This window comes from Passer montanus, unplaced genomic scaffold (genome assembly GCF_014805655.1).
Source record: "Passer montanus isolate IOZ18808 unplaced genomic scaffold, ASM1480565v1 scaffold10, whole genome shotgun sequence".
NCBI classification, from domain to species: Eukaryota; Metazoa; Chordata; class Aves; order Passeriformes; family Passeridae; genus Passer; species Passer montanus.
The window spans coordinates 23,985,341-24,003,711 of NW_024356505.1; the positions used below are offsets into that span (position 1 = coordinate 23,985,341).

The following is an 18,371-nucleotide window of genomic DNA, read 5'->3' on the forward strand; positions in this document are numbered from 1 at the left end:
TCTTGCATCCATCAAAGCAAAGGGCCTTTTTACTGTGATCCCATTTATTTTATAGCCAGCTAATCAGAATGATCCCACAAATCAGTAGAAATCAGCACAGTGGTGCTGACCTCAACACTAGTTCTTTAGAAGGTGTGAGGGAAACAGAAAGGAAATGGAAAGTGAGCATAGATTGAAAGGAAGACTCTTTAGCACACCACCAACACCTGCCTACAGAAGAATAAGAATTTGAAGGTGTTGCTGTATTTCTGCCAAAAGAGAGGTCTTTTGGTGCTGCTAGGCTTTCAGTCACCCAAGAAACACCTTTACCTTCAGAGAGGCAGGGAAAGGATAGCAAAGAGTGAAGGAGATCAGTTCAGAACGAGACTGGAATGCAGGGATCCCATAAGCCTAGCATTTAGCTTAGTTTACTCAATTTTCACAAATCAGAAACATTCTTCTGCTTCACTCACCCCTGGAGAGGAAGGTCACAACTGCTCCTCACCAAAAGAAATTACTTACCAGCAGATTAGGAGTCTGATAATACACATACCTAAGGCCTCTCTGAAGGATGCTTTCCATCCCCTGTCTGCTCCATAGAAGTCAGTGCTAAACACCAGGAACAAGTTATTACTGGAGCTCTTAATATTTGGAGGCAATTCCGAGCCACAGAATTTCCCAAGAAGAGGAGCATGAGTGTCTGAGCCATCATACATGGCCACATAATCTTTGTAGCAGGAGGGAGATGTTTCAAGCTGGAAGCTGTTGAATCTGTAAAACACAGTTGGAGACTCAGGTATCACATTTTCAGTTCTTTTCCTGTGCTATGTGTGTTTTAGTGCTTCAGGAAAGGTCCAAGTAGTTGCAGCAGCCAAAGCCATATACAGGCCAAACATGTTTCTTCAGGAATAAACCCACCAACTATTAAATGCATAGCAAAACTCTTCAGCCAACAAGCCTCAAAGAAACTGGGTCCCTCACCCACTGGGGCTTTTGCAAGGCAAGCCTTCAGCACACCTCAGCTTTCTATGCAGCAGGAGGTCTCCCCTGTGCAAGCACACCCTCTCTCACTTCTGCAATTGCTCAGGCTGCCATTTCCTTGGGCACGTGAGTGGCCTAAAAAATGCAGGTGCAGAGTGCAGGCCAGTGAGTCTTCCTCTTAGCTGGGAAATGTTCTCCTAATTCACAATCACATGATGGAAGGACGAATTAGTTTTTAATTTCTCAGTAGCAAGATTTTGTGGCAATAATCTCCCTCTCTTAGGCAAGACAGCATACATTCAGAAATACACTATTTTTGGGTGGGTATTATTACTTTGGCTATAAAATTATTACTACCCTTCTAAAAGTTTTATTATTTTTCTTGTATAAACTTCTCAAAGGCTGACAGAATTTAACAAAAAAGCATGAGCTGCATTTTTGCAATTTCTTAGTCTTGTTGGTAACAAAAGTGGGAACTTAAAATTGTGATTTTTTTTTCCTAACAAGTTAAAAAGAAAGATGGAAGGGAGCCTGAGGCTGATAAAAAGTGACTTCAATAACCATCTCTTATTTCAGTTTGGCTTTGACCTTGGAAAAGGAGAGTCAGAGAAAATATTGTCAATAATTGCTGCTTTAATTGGAATCAGAGACCTCCCTGTTCCCTTACTGACAAACTGAACTTGGATTACGTACTTCAGGACCACTACTTTGTCATTTCCAACTGTGATGTGGTATGAGCAGTTCATGTTGTTGTGGTAATCAAGATGTGAATGGCCTGGACTGCTGATAACACCATCAGAGCCATTGAAAATGCCACCACAAGCTGTAGAGGAAGCAGAAAAAAGAGTGATTAGTTTCTGAATACTAGTTTGGCCCTAATTCTCATATTTATTTCAGGAGTTTACATGCAAGGAAAGAAAGACCCATGATAAATTTGGAGGCATCAATTTCCTAGGCATCACTGTCATTCCTAGAACTGTTAAATGGGAGATTGTCAGGCTGTGCTCTGCAGTGAAAGACTAACCAGCATTGCAGTAACAGGTTCTTACTAATCCATACCAAATGGCACTGGAACTGTGCAGAAAAAGACTGAGACTGATTTCAAATGTCCTGCAGTAGGTCCAGAGAGCAGCAGGCAGGGATGGGTGCCTCATGCAGAAGCAGGAGTGAGAATATCTCTGCACTCATTCTGGCTTGCTTCCTTCATCCAGATCCTGACCCCATGGAAACTCTAATTAGCCACAACTGCAGTCATAACCCTATCTCTGACATTTCTGGAATAAATATATGCAGAGCTTCATCATCTGTCAACACCCTGTCAGAGCAGGAGCATTGCTGTAGCGTTTGCTCTGCACAGAAATGCATAGAGGAGTCTCCAGGTATCACTAATCCTGTTCCTCACTTCACCCTGCCTGGGACTCACCAGCACTGTGGGGTGGCTGAGATGGAGGACGGAATATTTGCTTTCTGCAACTCTAAACTCAAGGCACTGCTTGGCTTCTCAGGGTTTCTCACCATGGATGCAAATGAGGCCAGGATGTGGCTAATGTTTGTTCCCAGCTTCAGTGCTTCAGGGAACAAAACCTCTAATCTCCATTGTTAGCTTCAGCCTTCATTTTATAATCTTAAATTTAGGAGGAAAAAAAAAGTTTCCCCAAGTCTCCCTGCATCCTGTTGATAAGCTTCTGAGCTTCTGAACTGTGAGCCACACACAGTTTTTCATGTTTTAAAGAAGATGCCAATGCCCAGGCCACCACCTTAACAAAGACAGTCCCATACAGGGTGCTGCTGGATGCAGAGCCCCTGATGACTCAGGCTGGCAGCCTGGAGAACTGGCAGATAAAGGATAGGAGTTTGGAAGATAAAGAATAAGCATTATTCTACACTAGGAGGGGGGAGCTTTTTTTCATTTTTTTTGCAGCAAGCAATGCAACTATGGGGAAGAGGAATGTTAATTGGCAGAATCTGCTTTGTATACAACAACAAGCTAATAAAGCTCCAGTTATCCCTCTCAAATGTCAGAAGTCATAAGTCAGATAGCAGCAAGTGACTTGAGTGAGTTATGAAGGTCTTTTCCATGAGTAACTGCACATTGTCATTTCTCAGTGCCAGTCCCTCTTTCCTATCTGTAACAGACCATTCATTTCACATAAAGAATTTAGCTTTATGCTTTTGTGCTGTGGCTTTGAACATGAGGAATGCATTAAGGAAAATGCCAAAGTTAAACTCATACTTTTCTTTGCAGTTAGAAAATTATGCTTTTAAACATAAAAGTGGTCTCTACCAGTTAAACCTAGAAAATATTAAAATTTGTTTTGCAAATAAAATCGATCTTCTGGGATATTTGTGTAGATGTAAATTCTAAACTCAGTTGGAAATTTCTTTTTTGAATTCAAATTTCCTCTTTAAAACATAAGAGATCTCTTGTGAATGACAAAAGATCTTTGGTGAAATAGTTATGAAAATAAAAATACATGTATATCCCAAGTTTTATTTACATTCATTCCTGGCACTGCAAGAGTGTCTACAGTTGGAGGCACATAGCTGTGTCTGTTTACCTGTTCTGTTTCCCATATTGTGTAATGTAATTTTAGTATAACTGAGAATTGGACCATTCTCCTGTAAGTGATAAAATCTTTAAAGCTTAATTAATTAAAGAAACTAGTGACGTTTCTCCTTAAACAATGCAAACAACAACCAACCAACCAACCAGCCAAAACCTTTCAAAAATGGTTGCATTTCTTTTCTACAGAAAGGGAAAATATTTCAGTTCCCGACTTGGTCCCATGGAAAGTCTAGATATTATAATTGTGAGGTAACACATCATTCAGGGTGTTAATACACACCAAACAGTGCCATGTCCTGGTCCTGAGAACTGTTTTGAGAAAATGCAGTGGGAAAATGTACCATCTACATCCATTGAGGTATTCCCAAAATAAGGTACCCCTTTGCTACACAGAGCCATTATGCAGAATATTTCTCCCACCTCAAATACAGACCAGTGTATGCTCACCAATTGCTCTGTATCTGGCCTGGAATCCAAAGCCCACAATGTGGGAGTCAGTGTAAAAGTTGAGCAGCATGGGTCCAAAGACGCTGACTGGGGCAGGGAGCTCATTGCCACAGAGGGTGACGAGAGGACGTGCGGCCGTGCTCTTCCCACTGAAGATGCTCACTCCATCATAAAGACAAATTCTGGTCAGGAGTGCTGGGGCTGCATGGACATAGAGTGCAGAAATGTTAGCAGCATATTTTACATGTGATTTACTGAGAAACAACTATATAGACCTAATCCAGGAGAATAATTAAATTTTATATTACTTTCCATTCCAGGGATCTCAGGATTTCCTTTGCTTGCTGAGGAAGCAAAGGTTAATTTTTAACATGCAGTAAAACTGTGGCAGAAAAAGGCAAAGAGCCCTTGTATGTAACACATCAGATTTGTCTCATTCGACACATCCTATGATCTGGAAAAAGCTCCACACCCCTTGAATTTCTGGGAATTCACAGTTGAGTGAACACTATCTATGAAGAGGTAAGAAGACCCAGCAAAAGCATGGATGTCCTCTGCAGATAGAAGCAATGCACCTTTTGTTAGAGGCAACTAGCTACTTGGAATTACTTTCTCCTAATTCATTCAGTGCAGGGAATTTTAAAGCATTTTGAGTGAGATTTTTGAAAAATCAAAAAATAGTTCATACACCAGCAAGTTTCAGAGCTGACTTATTTCTTCCTGATTTTCCGCAAACTTTGGAGTACCTAAACTCAGGGTCTTCAGCTTGGCTCAAGGAAAAGTCAAAAGGAAATTTGATCTTGCAGTGATTTCTAAAGCAATCTGTTTTGGGGGGAAAAATCAGTGTGGTTATTAGGCTGAGTGGGAAAAAAAGGAACACAGAAATAGGGAGTTCCATTATTTTTCCAACTGTTTTAAGCTTCTCATTTGCAATCAGGTTTCTGGAGGAATGAGCTGTTTTCTCTGACTACCTTCAGGAGTTTCTAGTCACCTCACTGTTTGCAAATAGATTTGACTAAGGTGAAAGGTCTCAAAAATATGAAAGTCATATTAGTTTCATATTAGTTTTCATTAGAGTAACAGAAAATGCTGAGTTGAAAGGGGCCCACCCAGATCATCAAGTCCAACTCCTGGTCCTGCACTGCATCATCTCCAAGAGTAACACCACTTGCCTGAGAGCATTGTCCAAACACTTTTTGATCAGGCTTGGTGCTGTGACTACTTCCCTGGGCAGCCAGCGTCCAACCACCCTCTGGGTGCAGAACCTTTTCCTAATACCCAACCTAAACATCCCCTGACACAACCTCAGGCCATTCCCTTGTTTCCTGTCACTGTGCACCGCAGAGATCAGTGTCTGCCCCTCTGCTTCCCCCCATGATGAAGCTGTAACTGCAGTGAGGTCTCCCCTCAGTCTCCCCCAGACTGAACAGACCAGGTGACCTCAGCCACTCCTCACGTGGCTTCCCCTCCAGACCCTTGTCTATTTTCATAGCTCTCCTTTAGAAGCTCTCTAATAGCCTAAAGTCTTATACTGAGGTAACCAAAAGGTCGGTAGCTGAGTGCGAGTGCCACAGGAATGCTCCCAAAGGACAAGCTACACTTTCAGGGGTGTGAGAGACCTACCAAGCACCAGCCACCAGCACCCTCAAGCTCAGGGCCATGTCCCCACCTCCCTGCCCAGCTGGGAGCCATAAGCAGGGGCAGAGATTGTGGGTACCCAGGTTGGCACTACCAAGGGATATATGGTGGGAGCAAGAAGAGAGCCATGTGGGTTTTGCAAGAAAACTGAATTAATGCTGTCAGTGAAAAACACAGCACACAGTTTTTGCCTGCTGGAAAAAAAGTTTCATTTGTTGTTGTACCTAAAGGATAACTTGATGTTTTCTTTGTCTTTTTCATAATGTATAAACTTACTGGAAGCTGGGTTGTCACATGTTTATTAAGTTATCATGTTTAGTGACTGCAGAGGATGAATGGGGAATTACCTAAATTTAACAGGAGAGACACTGAGCCTACTGTTGTAGCAGATTTATTCCTGCAGATTGTCCAGTCAAAACAAGCTGCTTCCAACTGTTGCAGGAAACAAGATAACTCGTATTGAATAGGATGACAAGTAGGAGTGGAGTGATAGTTCTGTTTCATGAGAACAACAGAATGACCTCAGCAGTCAGGTGTATTTTAGATCATCTCTGGAGGTTTAATTTTAAAAATTCCTTCTGTCTCAATGAAGACAATGTATGCTAACATGCTTTGCAATTATGTCAGTATAGCATGGTGCTTGTCTGACTCTAGTAAAAGTAACTAAGTTGATAACAACCAGTCACATCAGATAGCTGATTACACTGTTAATAAAATAATTTACTAAAAACATTCTTCATTTCCTATACTGTTTTGGAATATTTGATAATATGATAAAATTTTTGAAAATAATAAATCATAAAATTCAAATAAAACAAAAAGAAATTGAGATGAGTATTTTCAAGATGGGAAAGATTTAAGAAAGCAACCTAGGTAATTTTCTGAAAATTCCAGAGAAAGGCATGAAGTGAAACTAATTTCTCAGCAAAGCCAAGGTCCCTAATATTTTTCACAAGTTTATTTGCAATGCTGCATTGGAAAAAAATAAGATGGTTGACAAAAGATTGTGAAAAAAAGTCTTAATTTCTAGTTTTGAATCCTTATTGTTTGGGCCAATATGATTTATGACTCATAAATTCTGGCAAGACTAGTCATTGTTTGATCTCTATCCTGTACCTCATTCTCTTGTTTATCCTTTTCTTAATTTCTCACCAATCTAAATGAATTATTCTGTAAACATTCCCCAGATTCAGATTCTCCTCATATCATACTTTCAGTCTCTACACGTACTCAGCACATCATCCACAATTCTTCTCTGTGGTTTTATTTCCTCTAATCATATAATCTTAGATCTTTTCTAGACCAGTTTCTGTCCTTTACACTACAATGAAATTGCTTTCATGAGTCTCCAGAGATCTGTTCTTAGCCAGATGTCAAACCAACATCCTCTTTGAGCTGACAGGCACTTTCCACAGAATCAGCACTGTTTTTCTTCATAAAACTTTGCCTACTAAGAACATTTGCTTATCGTTATGGTATTACTGTATCCTCTGTTCTGATTCATCCATGAGGATTCAGTGAGATATTTTCTGTCTTGCCCTCCTTATCTCCACATTGGCTCTGTATAATCTCATTTGTGAGGACAGATCTAACTGCTCTCTCTGTGTTGGTGACCTCATAATTTTCCAGTTACTATCTTTAAGATAAACTTTTCCCCATCCTTCCACTGTACCATTCATTCCTCTAGCCTTGACAATATTTCTTCCAAGTACTTCTGGAGAGATCATTTATTTGCCCTGACATTACGAACATATCCCTGTTTCTTTGAATTGCTGCCTGCATTTGCTTTCAAGGCCCTTTGCTATCTATCTGCACTCTATTTATCATCTCTTGACACCATTCAGCATTGATACATTGACCCAAAGTTCACATGATAAGAGCTTCAGTTGTCCTTACACTACATTTTGAAATATGCCTTTGGGTTGTCTCCTTTCCATTTTGAAGAAATTTCTGTCCAGTCTCATTATTGTCCATAAAATCATTTGTTTGATATGATGCTGGCACAAAAACATTGACCAAATCTGGGCCCCTGACTATCTGATCACTAATATCAATGTCCTCTTTCTAACTCTCTGTCTTTAGCCATAGATTCTGTTTCATTTAGTATTGAGGCAAAACCTGTCTTTTTGTTTAAAGTTAAAATAATGGGTCTTTTTTCACAATAGCAGATTCTGATATAAATGGCAATACAATTAGGAATTACTAAAGTAGAAGTATTACCATGAAACATATCACTGTGCAATATATCAACCAGCTCTGTAGCACAAGATATTGTTTTGAAAGCAAGGAAGTAAAATTCTTTCTCATATATATTCTATTTCAAAATAATCTATTGCTAAACTTGTCTATTTTCTGCATTGCCTAGTAACAGTTGAGAAAGCAGATAGAGCAGACTCCAAAACAAAGCTGTGACCCTATCCCAGATTGCAAAATTGCAGACATGTTTTTTTAAAAAGGAGAAATAAACAAGTTATTAAAACATTTTAGATCAACGTGGTATAAACACAAAGCAGTTGTCTTATATGGACAGAGTATAAATATTACAGAATTCTAAAAGCAGATACTGCAGCAAGCCTACATCCATTTTCCCTATTTTCCCATTATTTGGGTCTCTGACTTTATTGTGCATTATACTCACACTTGAAGAGTATTACATCCACTTAATACTTAATAATACATTACTGTCCTAAAGGAGAATTTGTCAGGATGTTCAACTGAATAAATCTAATGGACAAGAAATTGAATGTGATTAATTACTTCTTAGACACTAAGTTCAACAATAAAGACAAATAAGGGTTTTCTACTAATTCTAACATGTGATTTTTGTAGACTTTTAATCTTCTGCAGTGATAAGTGTCTTCAATATGCCCTCCCTCCTAAAAGGTGGGAGGGCATATTGAAGACACTTATCACTGCAGAAGCTGGGCTGAGATAACAAACTCACTCTTGTTTTTAGGTTCTTTATGAAATAACCAAACACAACAATGCAACTAGTAGTATAAGAAGCAAATGGCAGCTTATGCAACTTCCTGAAACTGGCAAATCAAAAGAGAGGTTCTATGACCATATTCAATTTGGCACAGGAATAAACATCCTGAACACCACGAGGAAACCACAGAAGCTAAGCCAAACTCCATCCATGGGGTTAATCTTGCCTATGTTTTCCTGCCCAGATCTCAAGTATCTTGTGTAAGCCATTGTTTATGGCTTCCTGCAATAGTCAATAGGTAAAAAGAGTGAGAGAGGTTTCCAGAAAGTAATTCACTCCATCTGCACAATATCGTTGGTTCTGAGTTTATCTCCACCACTAGAAGATAAATCTGGGTGAATGTCTAAATTAGATATTTTCAGGGGCTCAAAGTGAGATAAAAATTGTTCTACCTACCAAGAAGCAGACAGTTTAGATTAAATTTTGATGACAACATCAACAAATGCAGTTTCCCCAAGTTCTCTCTTGCTCTGCTTGTTGCTATATTTAGTGCTAAATACATACTTAATACTTAGTGCATGTGTGTCATGTTCATGTGTGTCATGTTCCAGATACTGACACTGTATCACTGGTGTGGGTTACCAGCCTCAGTCACTCTTTACAATCAGAAGAGGCTTCCCATCATAACTACTATTATGTTTTCAGAAGCAGAGATCTGTGACTAACCCCTTAAGTCATTCCATTTTTTAGCACTGTGTCACTGCACTATAGACTATTAACTTCTGCCTTCTAATTTTCTGGAGAAGATATCTCAATCTCAAGTCAATGAGATATGCATGCTTTACAGGCATTATTTTAAATATTTCATTTCTTTACCTAAAAACTAGAAAAAAATAGATTTTTTTTTGAGAGGTCAAATAGTTAATAAATTACATTAATTAGACATGCATTACATTAATTAGCCTTTAAAACCCAATCTAGAACATCTGTAACAGCATGGTTAAAATTTTAAAGGCCACTCTCAGCAACAATCTAAGTAGGTGCAATGTTTCCTTGCATATAGAATAGCTAGAAATGTTTTTAACAGATGCTGCCAAACATTGTCCTGCCTTTGCAAAAGAACTAATGAAGCTCACACTAGAAACCCTTAATGTTAGATAATGTGCTAAATATATTCAGTGTGACTGCTGAGTAATTTTTCCTTTCTGCAATGATAGTTTTCAAGATGGTGGCTTCAAATTTTACAATTCAAACCCAGGTGATTTTTCTTTACCGCAGGGGTGTATTTTAAGCTTTTGTGAAAAATATTAGTAACCAACTACTGGAGAGTGTCATATTCCTCTTTGCTAACCAGATGTCCATTAGCTTATATCCACAGTTCTTTCATGTGACTAAGGGCTTTTAGTCAGTGTAGCCTAAGGAAGTCTATAAAAATAAAGGAAAACAAATTGCCCTGCAAGAAACAGAACATTTTTAGTATTTATTTATATCTATGTTTATTATTATGTCTGTGTCACTTATCTCTTTGCTTCAATCCTCTTGAGAATAAAAGCTTGGATCCATTTATAAATTAACTGAATGCACAGACAGAATGCAGATTAGTAAATGTACTCAAAGAGTTCTCAAAATTGGCACCATCTGATTCAACCTAATGTTTAGTGTGTTTGCTGAATAACAATGTCTTCTATGTGAAGAAATTACATAATTACTGTGGTTTATATTTTAATTTAAAAAATTCTTCAAGCGGTGGTTTGTATTAGGGCATGAAAAAAATATTTCAGATAAAATCATAGTCAAAACAAATTTTTATCTCAGATCTAAATTAAGTCTGAACCAGAATACTTTTGAATTCAAAACAGTCTGGAAACTTAAAAAGAAAAGAAAAGAATACTGTTTTTTGTCTTTATTGTTGGGTTTGAAGAAAAATGCAAATCACACAACCCAACTTAGTATCAAATTACTCAATATCTGTTTGACTGGTGACTTCAAGGGAACCAGATTAAGATGGCCTCATGTAATGCCACTCAAGTAGTTTGGACATACTGGTTCCTCTGTATTATCATGGCATATCCACACACAAAAAAATGATCTTATCAAGGTTGAGAAAGCTTTATGGTTCACACCAATGTGATCAGGATACTAAACTTGTTATTTCTTGGCTAAATGCTGCCAAATTTGATAATCACAAGAGGGACTTTTGTTACTGGTATATACAGGGTAATCACTTTTATGCATTTCCCATTGCTGTAGTCTTTCACCTAATTTCATATTTGTGTGTTCTTACATCCTTGTAAAACATCTGAGTATATTTATATCTATTTTATCAGTTAAGAAACAGATGAACTGAAAAGCAAAACAGCGGGTCTAAGATCAAAAAGACTCTAAGACTCAATGACAAACAAAGAAACAAACAAAAAGGCAGGAACAAAGACCCAGATTAGCCACAATCACTTTTATATTCCAAGAAGCTGGTAAATTCCCAAAAATCATTGCTGCAAGATATTCAACAGGTGAAATCTCTCTTCATTCTTCTGAAAGACTTCAGTGACTCAAAACCTGACCCTGACAACTATAAAGGTTCATCTGTAAAAGATTTTCTGAATGGGCCGGCAACTTGACCATCAGTGATTTTCAATGATAGAAGACTTGTATGTTTTCAAGTAAGAAATTACACTTCATAATGCATGCTGAAATTATGAAGAAAAAGTTACCTTCCAAATTAAAGGTCTCAAATTCTAGGATCACCAGTGACTGTGGTCCCTGATCAATAATATAATTGCAGTTCAGGTTGTTATCATACTGACTAGGGTAGTTTGGAGAGACAATAAGACCTTCAGGGCCGGTGAAATTTACTCCACATCCTGCAAACAAATAAATAAAGCACAGTTATAATCCTGGTCATAATACTATCCTGGGTTTGCAGTGAAAAACCCAATAATGTACACAAGGACCTCATGTCACCTGGTGAAAAAAACAGGGAGAGTATCACATAGCATGATGGCAAAATCAGGTCTTACACATACCCAGAGCAGTGGTTTTGGGAGGCATAGGGCCATCCCACCTAGAGTGTCACACTCTTGCATAAGAACAGCCCATAGGCCTACAGCCCCTGACCAGGAGGACACAGCACTGCTGTTCCTGTGGGTGTGGAGCCTGCACATTTCAAAATCCCTTAGTAAATACAAATGTGTCTGAATGGGAGGGGGTGTTACTGGGGCACAGGAGCCTTATTTGAAAATGCCCACATTAGTGTAAGTGGTGCCATTCTTGCTTCATGCCTGACATGCAGGAGAATGCAGTCTGCTGTAAGGCCACCTCTGGATTGCTTTGCTGTATGCAGAGGCAGGAAAGGTTTACCACCCAGAACTTTTCAGGCACACAGAACAGTTTATTTTCATGGAGCTCCTTTGGATCCTAATGACTAGCATGGCCTTTGTTTCTCTTTTTTTTTAAGACAAAAGCTTAAAAGAATGCAGTTCACAGTGAAATGCTGGTAGAAGATTAGGAACAGGCATATGAAGCCTGTGACTGTCTCCACTAAGAGATTGTTAGATGTTTCTGACTATGTTAGTGCAAACATTATAAAAACAAAAGTGGTTTCAATTCAGAATTCTGAATGCTTCAATAGTGTTTCCCTCAAAGCACTTAGTTTCTTGCTGTTTTTATCTGAATGCCATGAAGGGCAAGTGGTTTCCTTTGGCACCATCCTACAAAAAACCCAAGCAACCAACAGCAGCTGAGCCGCACCTTTTCTACTTCTGGTGGGTTTGACCATCACAAAGCACATATCATGGTTAAACAAATGTCTTTTTAAGAAAAGTAAAGTATTAGTTTCCATACAGTTTAACTATGAATTTTTAAAATTTAAAGCCTATTCATACTTTTCAGCACACTGAAAAGGCAAAGGTGGCTGAGAATAACTACAAAATTAGAGCTGCATGTTGGGCAAGTCCGACACTTGAGTTCATTTCACTCAGTATGGAAACTCTTGGTTTACATATCTGGGCAGAAGCTTCAATGCCTTGTTGGACTGGAGTCTGAATTGCTACACACAGGTCAAACTAATCCAAAATTGACTAATTCAGCAGCCATCTGGCTTTAATATTACTTACTGCTTGTGAAGGATGCTGAGAAACCTGGAGCAGGAGCATCCTGAGACTGAAATACTGCAGTTATCACATTGTTTGGAGCAACAACAGGATCAGGAGCTGAACTTCCACATCCTGTGGCTAACAAAGCTGCTGCTTCTTCATTATTTCCTCTCCACACCTGGCAAGGACAGATTGGAAATGGTTTAGTGCTTTCAAAGTCTAAGTAGTTTGTGGGAACCCAACAGGAATTATGTATGCAGTTTTTTTTTTCCACAGAGTAAGGGTAGAATTCATCTCACAGTGAATCTGAGAGTTCTAAATTGGAGTTAATTACTACAGTCAGTGGAGACAAAAAGGTTCCTCCAAGGAGTGAGTCACAGTGAATAACTTAGGTTGCCAGGGACCTCTGAAGGGCATCTGGAGGTCATTTGAACCAGCTTGAACCCTTGCTGGTAACAGAGCAAATACAGACCAGGTCCAGGGGTCAAGAGAAAAACATTTTACACATAGCACTACCTACTTCCATTTTATCTCTGGCTACTTAACTCCATAAAACCTATGAATATGCATATCTGTGTATACAAATAATTATTACAGGTAATCCTTATGTTATTCAGTAAATAAAAATCAAAGCTGTCATGCTAGGTTAATATGTAGGCATCAGATAATACCTAATGTTGCTAATATTTTTTTTTAATTAATTTTTCAATGACAAGTATCAAATCAAGTAAAGGGTTACTATAATAACCCTTTCTAATAAAGAAAAAAACCATGACATTTTAAAATATTACTTCAATTGTACCAATAGCCAATTGAAGCTCAATTAAATCATGCATCCTAAAAAGCACATGCAAGTTTAGGTAGGTATTTAAGGGAAATCCTCTTCAGGTAATTACTTAAATATGTGCTTGAGGTTCACAGTTTAAATGTTGAATTTCTAGACAAATGTAAAGTGAAACATAGGTATAAATGTTTGATATTTCTAAACATTTAAATATTTTCCTGAATCAGGGTATTTATTGACAGGATTTAAAATGTCTGTTTAAATAATGAATTATTTACTCTAATAATAAAATTATTTTTGTTGATGTGTTTGAACAGTTTTTTACTTTTGGGTAGTTTATACCCAAAAATATATAATATCTGATTTTTAAAGTAATGTGTTTGAAGGAAATTGAGTGGAACTAGTACAACCACATGAAACTATGATTTCTCCAAGGAACCATGCCAGAAAGGAAAGGGTTAGCCAAGGGTTAGTCTGCAAGTGTAAGCATATGAATCACCTCATTCATGGGACCAGGTGTTTGAGGCATTGAATTCTCAAAGGATTAATTTATACAGTCTATAGCCCAGAAAAGGTTTTGCAAAGTCACTATTGATTTTGGATTACTCTCTTTTGGCTGCTCAGTTTGGAATAAATGGAAGAAACTTACATTGTTCTGCAGCTTTGCAGACACCTTTGTACATTTCAAATTGCACATTTGGAAAACGAAGTGGACATCAAAAATTCCAGATCTTTCTCTATGGAGAAAATCTCCAATTGACATAGTTCTGCTTATGTCATTCATGGAAGTTTAGGAATTTAAAATTAAACACTTTTACTGAGTAGCATTAAGACTTTCATATTAGTGAAATGTATTGTAACATTGCATCAATTAATTGCTGGAGCAGGTTATGAAAAGACAAATCTAATCCCTTTTTTCACAGCCTTAAAAAATGAGTGCAACTGTAAGTTGGTTGGTATAGATCAGATGTACTGCTGCTCAAGCCTTCCTACATGTTGCAAAATTATGTTTGCCCTTTATTTCAAGTGGGAGTTGTATTGCTGGGGAGAAAATGAGCACAAAACCACTGAACATATGCCAAATGCCTGAGAAAAAAAATGACACTGAAAAATGCAAGACATGTCCACTCTATTCCATTGCTTTGAAAACAATAGTTCTTGACAGCACATGAAAGATCAGATTTCTATCTTTGTTTCTGGAAATTAAAAAAGTGCAACCTGGACAGTCTAAGTACTTACAAAGGAGTTTGGTAGAATTATAGTGTAAAATTCACAGGTTTTTTTCTTTACTGGAGTAATTGAAAAGAACTTATCTTCATGATTTATTTTCTCATTATTTTCTGGTTCTGATATAATATATGCCTTTTTGATATTTTTCATTTTTGGGGATGCATGTAGGCTGATGGATCCACCTCCCTGCTTGAGGTAGAACCTCAAGAACCAATGAAAATTAAAATTTTATACAGTCCAGTTCACAAAGCATGCAGAAAATGGACTGTATGATACAAGGACTTTAGTTTACATTTTCCAAATTTTGAGCCTTGACAGTCCACACCATAACAAATGCAAAACAGGGATCTGAAATAATTATTTTACCTTCACATAACTGGTCTGGCAGCTTCCATTGCTATCTGGAATCTGGAAGTTCCTGTGGAAGTTCACCTCCAAGTGTTTGCTTTCATGTGTAATGATGGTCCATGTGCATCTGCTGTTCATGGGAAAGTTTTGAGGCCAATGAGGGGACTTGATTGTACCATTATCTGAGTGAATGATTCCACCACAGCCTGGAAAAAATAGCAACAGATGGAAGAAATGTTCAAATATTTTTGAGTGGTGTTCAGCTTTGAATGGTTGTTTGTGTGAGAGAGGAAAACCCTGATACTCACTGAAACTTCATTTACCCCTCTTGATTTTCTTTCTCCCATCCCTGCAGCAGGGAGGGAGTTACACTCTAGAGGTGTCTTTTTGTACTTCACTTTATTTTCTTCACGAGTTCATTCTTGCCACTTCATAGCCTTTTACAAGGTCCATCTATAAACTCCTGGCAATTTGAAGTGAATATTGCTTCGGAAGAATGCAGGGATCAGCAGTACATCTGACACTGCAGGTCCCCACACCCCACAGCATGCACGTTGTGACAGAGAGCCATTCAGAAAAGCATTCTAGAAACAAAAACCAGTCTAGTGATATATCCTTTTTTCTTCTCACTCTGCAACATACAAATATTGCAGTTCCACATGGGAATCTATTCAAGCCACATCCGTTTATCCAGGGCAAAATGGTGACTTCCCTGGCCTAGGCAGCCCTGTGGATTTCTGTGGAATTATGGGATGGGCTGAAAAACATGCCTTTAAAAATTGCTAACAGATTCATTTGTAAAGGGGGTTAGCTGGTCATGGTTCTGTCAGCTCATGATTTTACACAGAATAAGTTTAGTTAATTTGAAACATACTTGCAAATACCATGCCAAGAATAATTTATTAGGGCTATGTGTACAGTACTAGCAACCCCTTTTTATTTCAGATACAGTGTAGTAAAAGAATGAATAAAGGGCAAAAAAAAGTTTTCCAATATCCTCGTTTTTTCCTCTTAATTTAAAAGATACATAAGAGCTTTAAAAGGAAGATGTTATTTTTCATTCTCCTCTGTTAGAAATGGCAATTGTGTTTAGAAGGATGTGAAGCCAAGTTTTGGTCACACATACAGGATGCAGACATGGAGATTCTCAGTGAACAAATGAGAAAGAAGCTGAAGAAAGTAAACTAGATATATATGTAAATGAAAACTCTCAGAGAGAATACTGCCTATGCACATGGCATGTGTAGGCTAATGTCTGTTACACCATTGAAGAGTGGGCTTCACTGCACATGACATCTCAGGGAACAGTGTCAAAAACTTGCTGAAATGACAGTGTATATTCATGCAAGCACAGACTATTGCTGTGTTTAAGAAGGCACTCCATCAGTTAACTGTGTGAATATAGCTGCATCATTAGTGGACAGAAAGATGATCAGGATCAGCCAGAAGGTTTGCAGCTGGAGGTGACACTAGGAAGCATATGCCAGCTCTGTACTGAGCTGGCATTTCTGTCAGCTGTAATTTCTGCTGTAAGTTCTGCCCTGCCACCATCTGCCACATCTACACTTACCTTTAGTCCTTTAATGGCCTCCTGAAGTACACTGCACAAATGGTGAGCTACAGAGTGGTGATAGTTTCAAGAGAAGGAAGGTAGCTTTGAGAAATGTACCATTCAATCCTGTGTGTATACCACTTTCACAAGTGTACCAACATCTCCATCATAGTGCAAGAGTTCTAGGCTGTTGTCACATGTGCTCTTAGAGAAGTTCTGTCTGCCTCTCTGTTTTGGAACTCACTTCTTCCTAGTTTTAAGTGTTTAAACCAAATCAAACTGTGGAACAATTGTTATTCAAGAAGTGAAATGTCTCATAGTCCTTGACAATAGATACCACCGCTGGGAGGGTAATGGTGATGGTTTCAATTTACAGCCATCAAGAAATTGCCAGTAGGAGGTTTAAAAAGTACAAAATCAATCCAAATTTGAATTCATTGTGTAAGATCAGAAAGCACTGGATAAATACTTAAGAACTGGCTTCTTTCAAGGATCCTGAAGAAGATGGCATGTCTTTCTTTTGTTCTTTAATGCAAACTTACCTAAAGATTCTGCTGTCCATGTTGCATAAAAGCCACCTCCTTGAACAGAGTGATCAGAGTTAAAGATGATGAGCAGCTTGTTGGAGCCAGACCGAATAGTCCCAGGTGAGTTGTTTCCACAATACGTTCCTATGACAGGAGACCCTGGAGAGCCACCATTCAGGATAGTAACAGAATCCCACTTACAAAGTGCATGATTTTCAACGTGGAAGGCTGTAAAAGTAAGCTGCAACACACAAAGGTGACATTCAGTTGCTAAAACCAGTCACTCTAGGGGAGAGTTTAAAGCAATTCCAGACAGACCCTGAAGCCATTGTGGCACAATGATTTCTGGTACACTCAGAAATCTGACCCTCACTTTATGATGCTTTCCTGCAAGCATGATTGGAATCTTGCCACTATAAGTAACAGCAGCTACTTAGCTTGAAGACAGAAGTGGAAGAGGAATTCACAGGTTCAAAACTGGCATCATTGTGTCTTAACCATATTTTGAAACTAAGTATGTGCTTCAAAACGGTGCTGAATATGTACAGGTATTGAACCACTTTCCTGCATGCAAAGTTTCTGCTCATGAAATATAACTAGATATGCAAGCAGAAAGCATTGGATTCTTTTTTTTTTTCTTCCTATTATTTTGAATCAATAATACACCAACAGTTGCAAAAAATCATGTTTGTTTCCACCAAAACAGACACAGTTCTGTGGTTCATTCCCATGGGCTAGGATGCATCACATAAACAGACTGGGATGGACAGGCAGCTCCTGACCCTGTCTCCCTCCCACACTGATGCCATTTGACCTTGGAGAGATATGCTCACACCTGGGATTTCCTGTTCAAACATTTAGATTGTTGATTCTCTAGACTCCAGGATTTTTTGATGCTGAAATATTGATGTACACTAGTTACTGCCTGGCCCTTTTCCCATCAGTTTTGGGATTTTTTAAGTAAGTTTCAGGAGCAGGATCTTTGTAGAAAACTTTAGTAAACATACAGGATTTTTTCCTGTACCTTTTGTGTAGCTTCACTTCCAAAAAACCTTGTCTAAGACTAAATAAAAATTTAGCTGTAATAGTTTAAATTCAGAATTTTGCCAGCAACTGAAACTGGCAGCTTATACTGGAAAAAATTAGTCTGCCTTCACTGAGCATGCTGCTACTCAGTCCTTTCGAAACAGAAATCTGCTTTCATCTGATTGAAATTAGTTCTGCTTTAGACTAGTTTGTAGATTAAATAGAAATCTTGTGTTCTACTAAAATAAGCCTGTATTCCCTGAAATACCCTAC

General features: G+C 38.3%; 1 protein-coding gene across 1 annotated transcript in view; it reads right to left on the reverse strand.

Moving 5' to 3' along the window:
- CUBN (cubilin) overlaps positions 1 to 18,371 on the reverse strand; it is a 144,847-nt gene that overhangs the window by 16,707 nt on the left and 109,769 nt on the right. The window contains exons 53-59 of the mRNA XM_039710573.1: positions 17,088 to 17,313; positions 15,012 to 15,199; positions 12,653 to 12,809; positions 11,252 to 11,401; positions 3,974 to 4,174; positions 1,654 to 1,783; positions 533 to 750 (exon numbers count right to left, since the gene is read on the reverse strand). Coding sequence (XP_039566507.1) covers positions 533 to 750; positions 1,654 to 1,783; positions 3,974 to 4,174; positions 11,252 to 11,401; positions 12,653 to 12,809; positions 15,012 to 15,199; positions 17,088 to 17,313 — 1,270 coding nt within the window. The remainder of the gene's footprint in view (positions 1 to 532; positions 751 to 1,653; positions 1,784 to 3,973; positions 4,175 to 11,251; positions 11,402 to 12,652; positions 12,810 to 15,011; positions 15,200 to 17,087; positions 17,314 to 18,371) is intronic.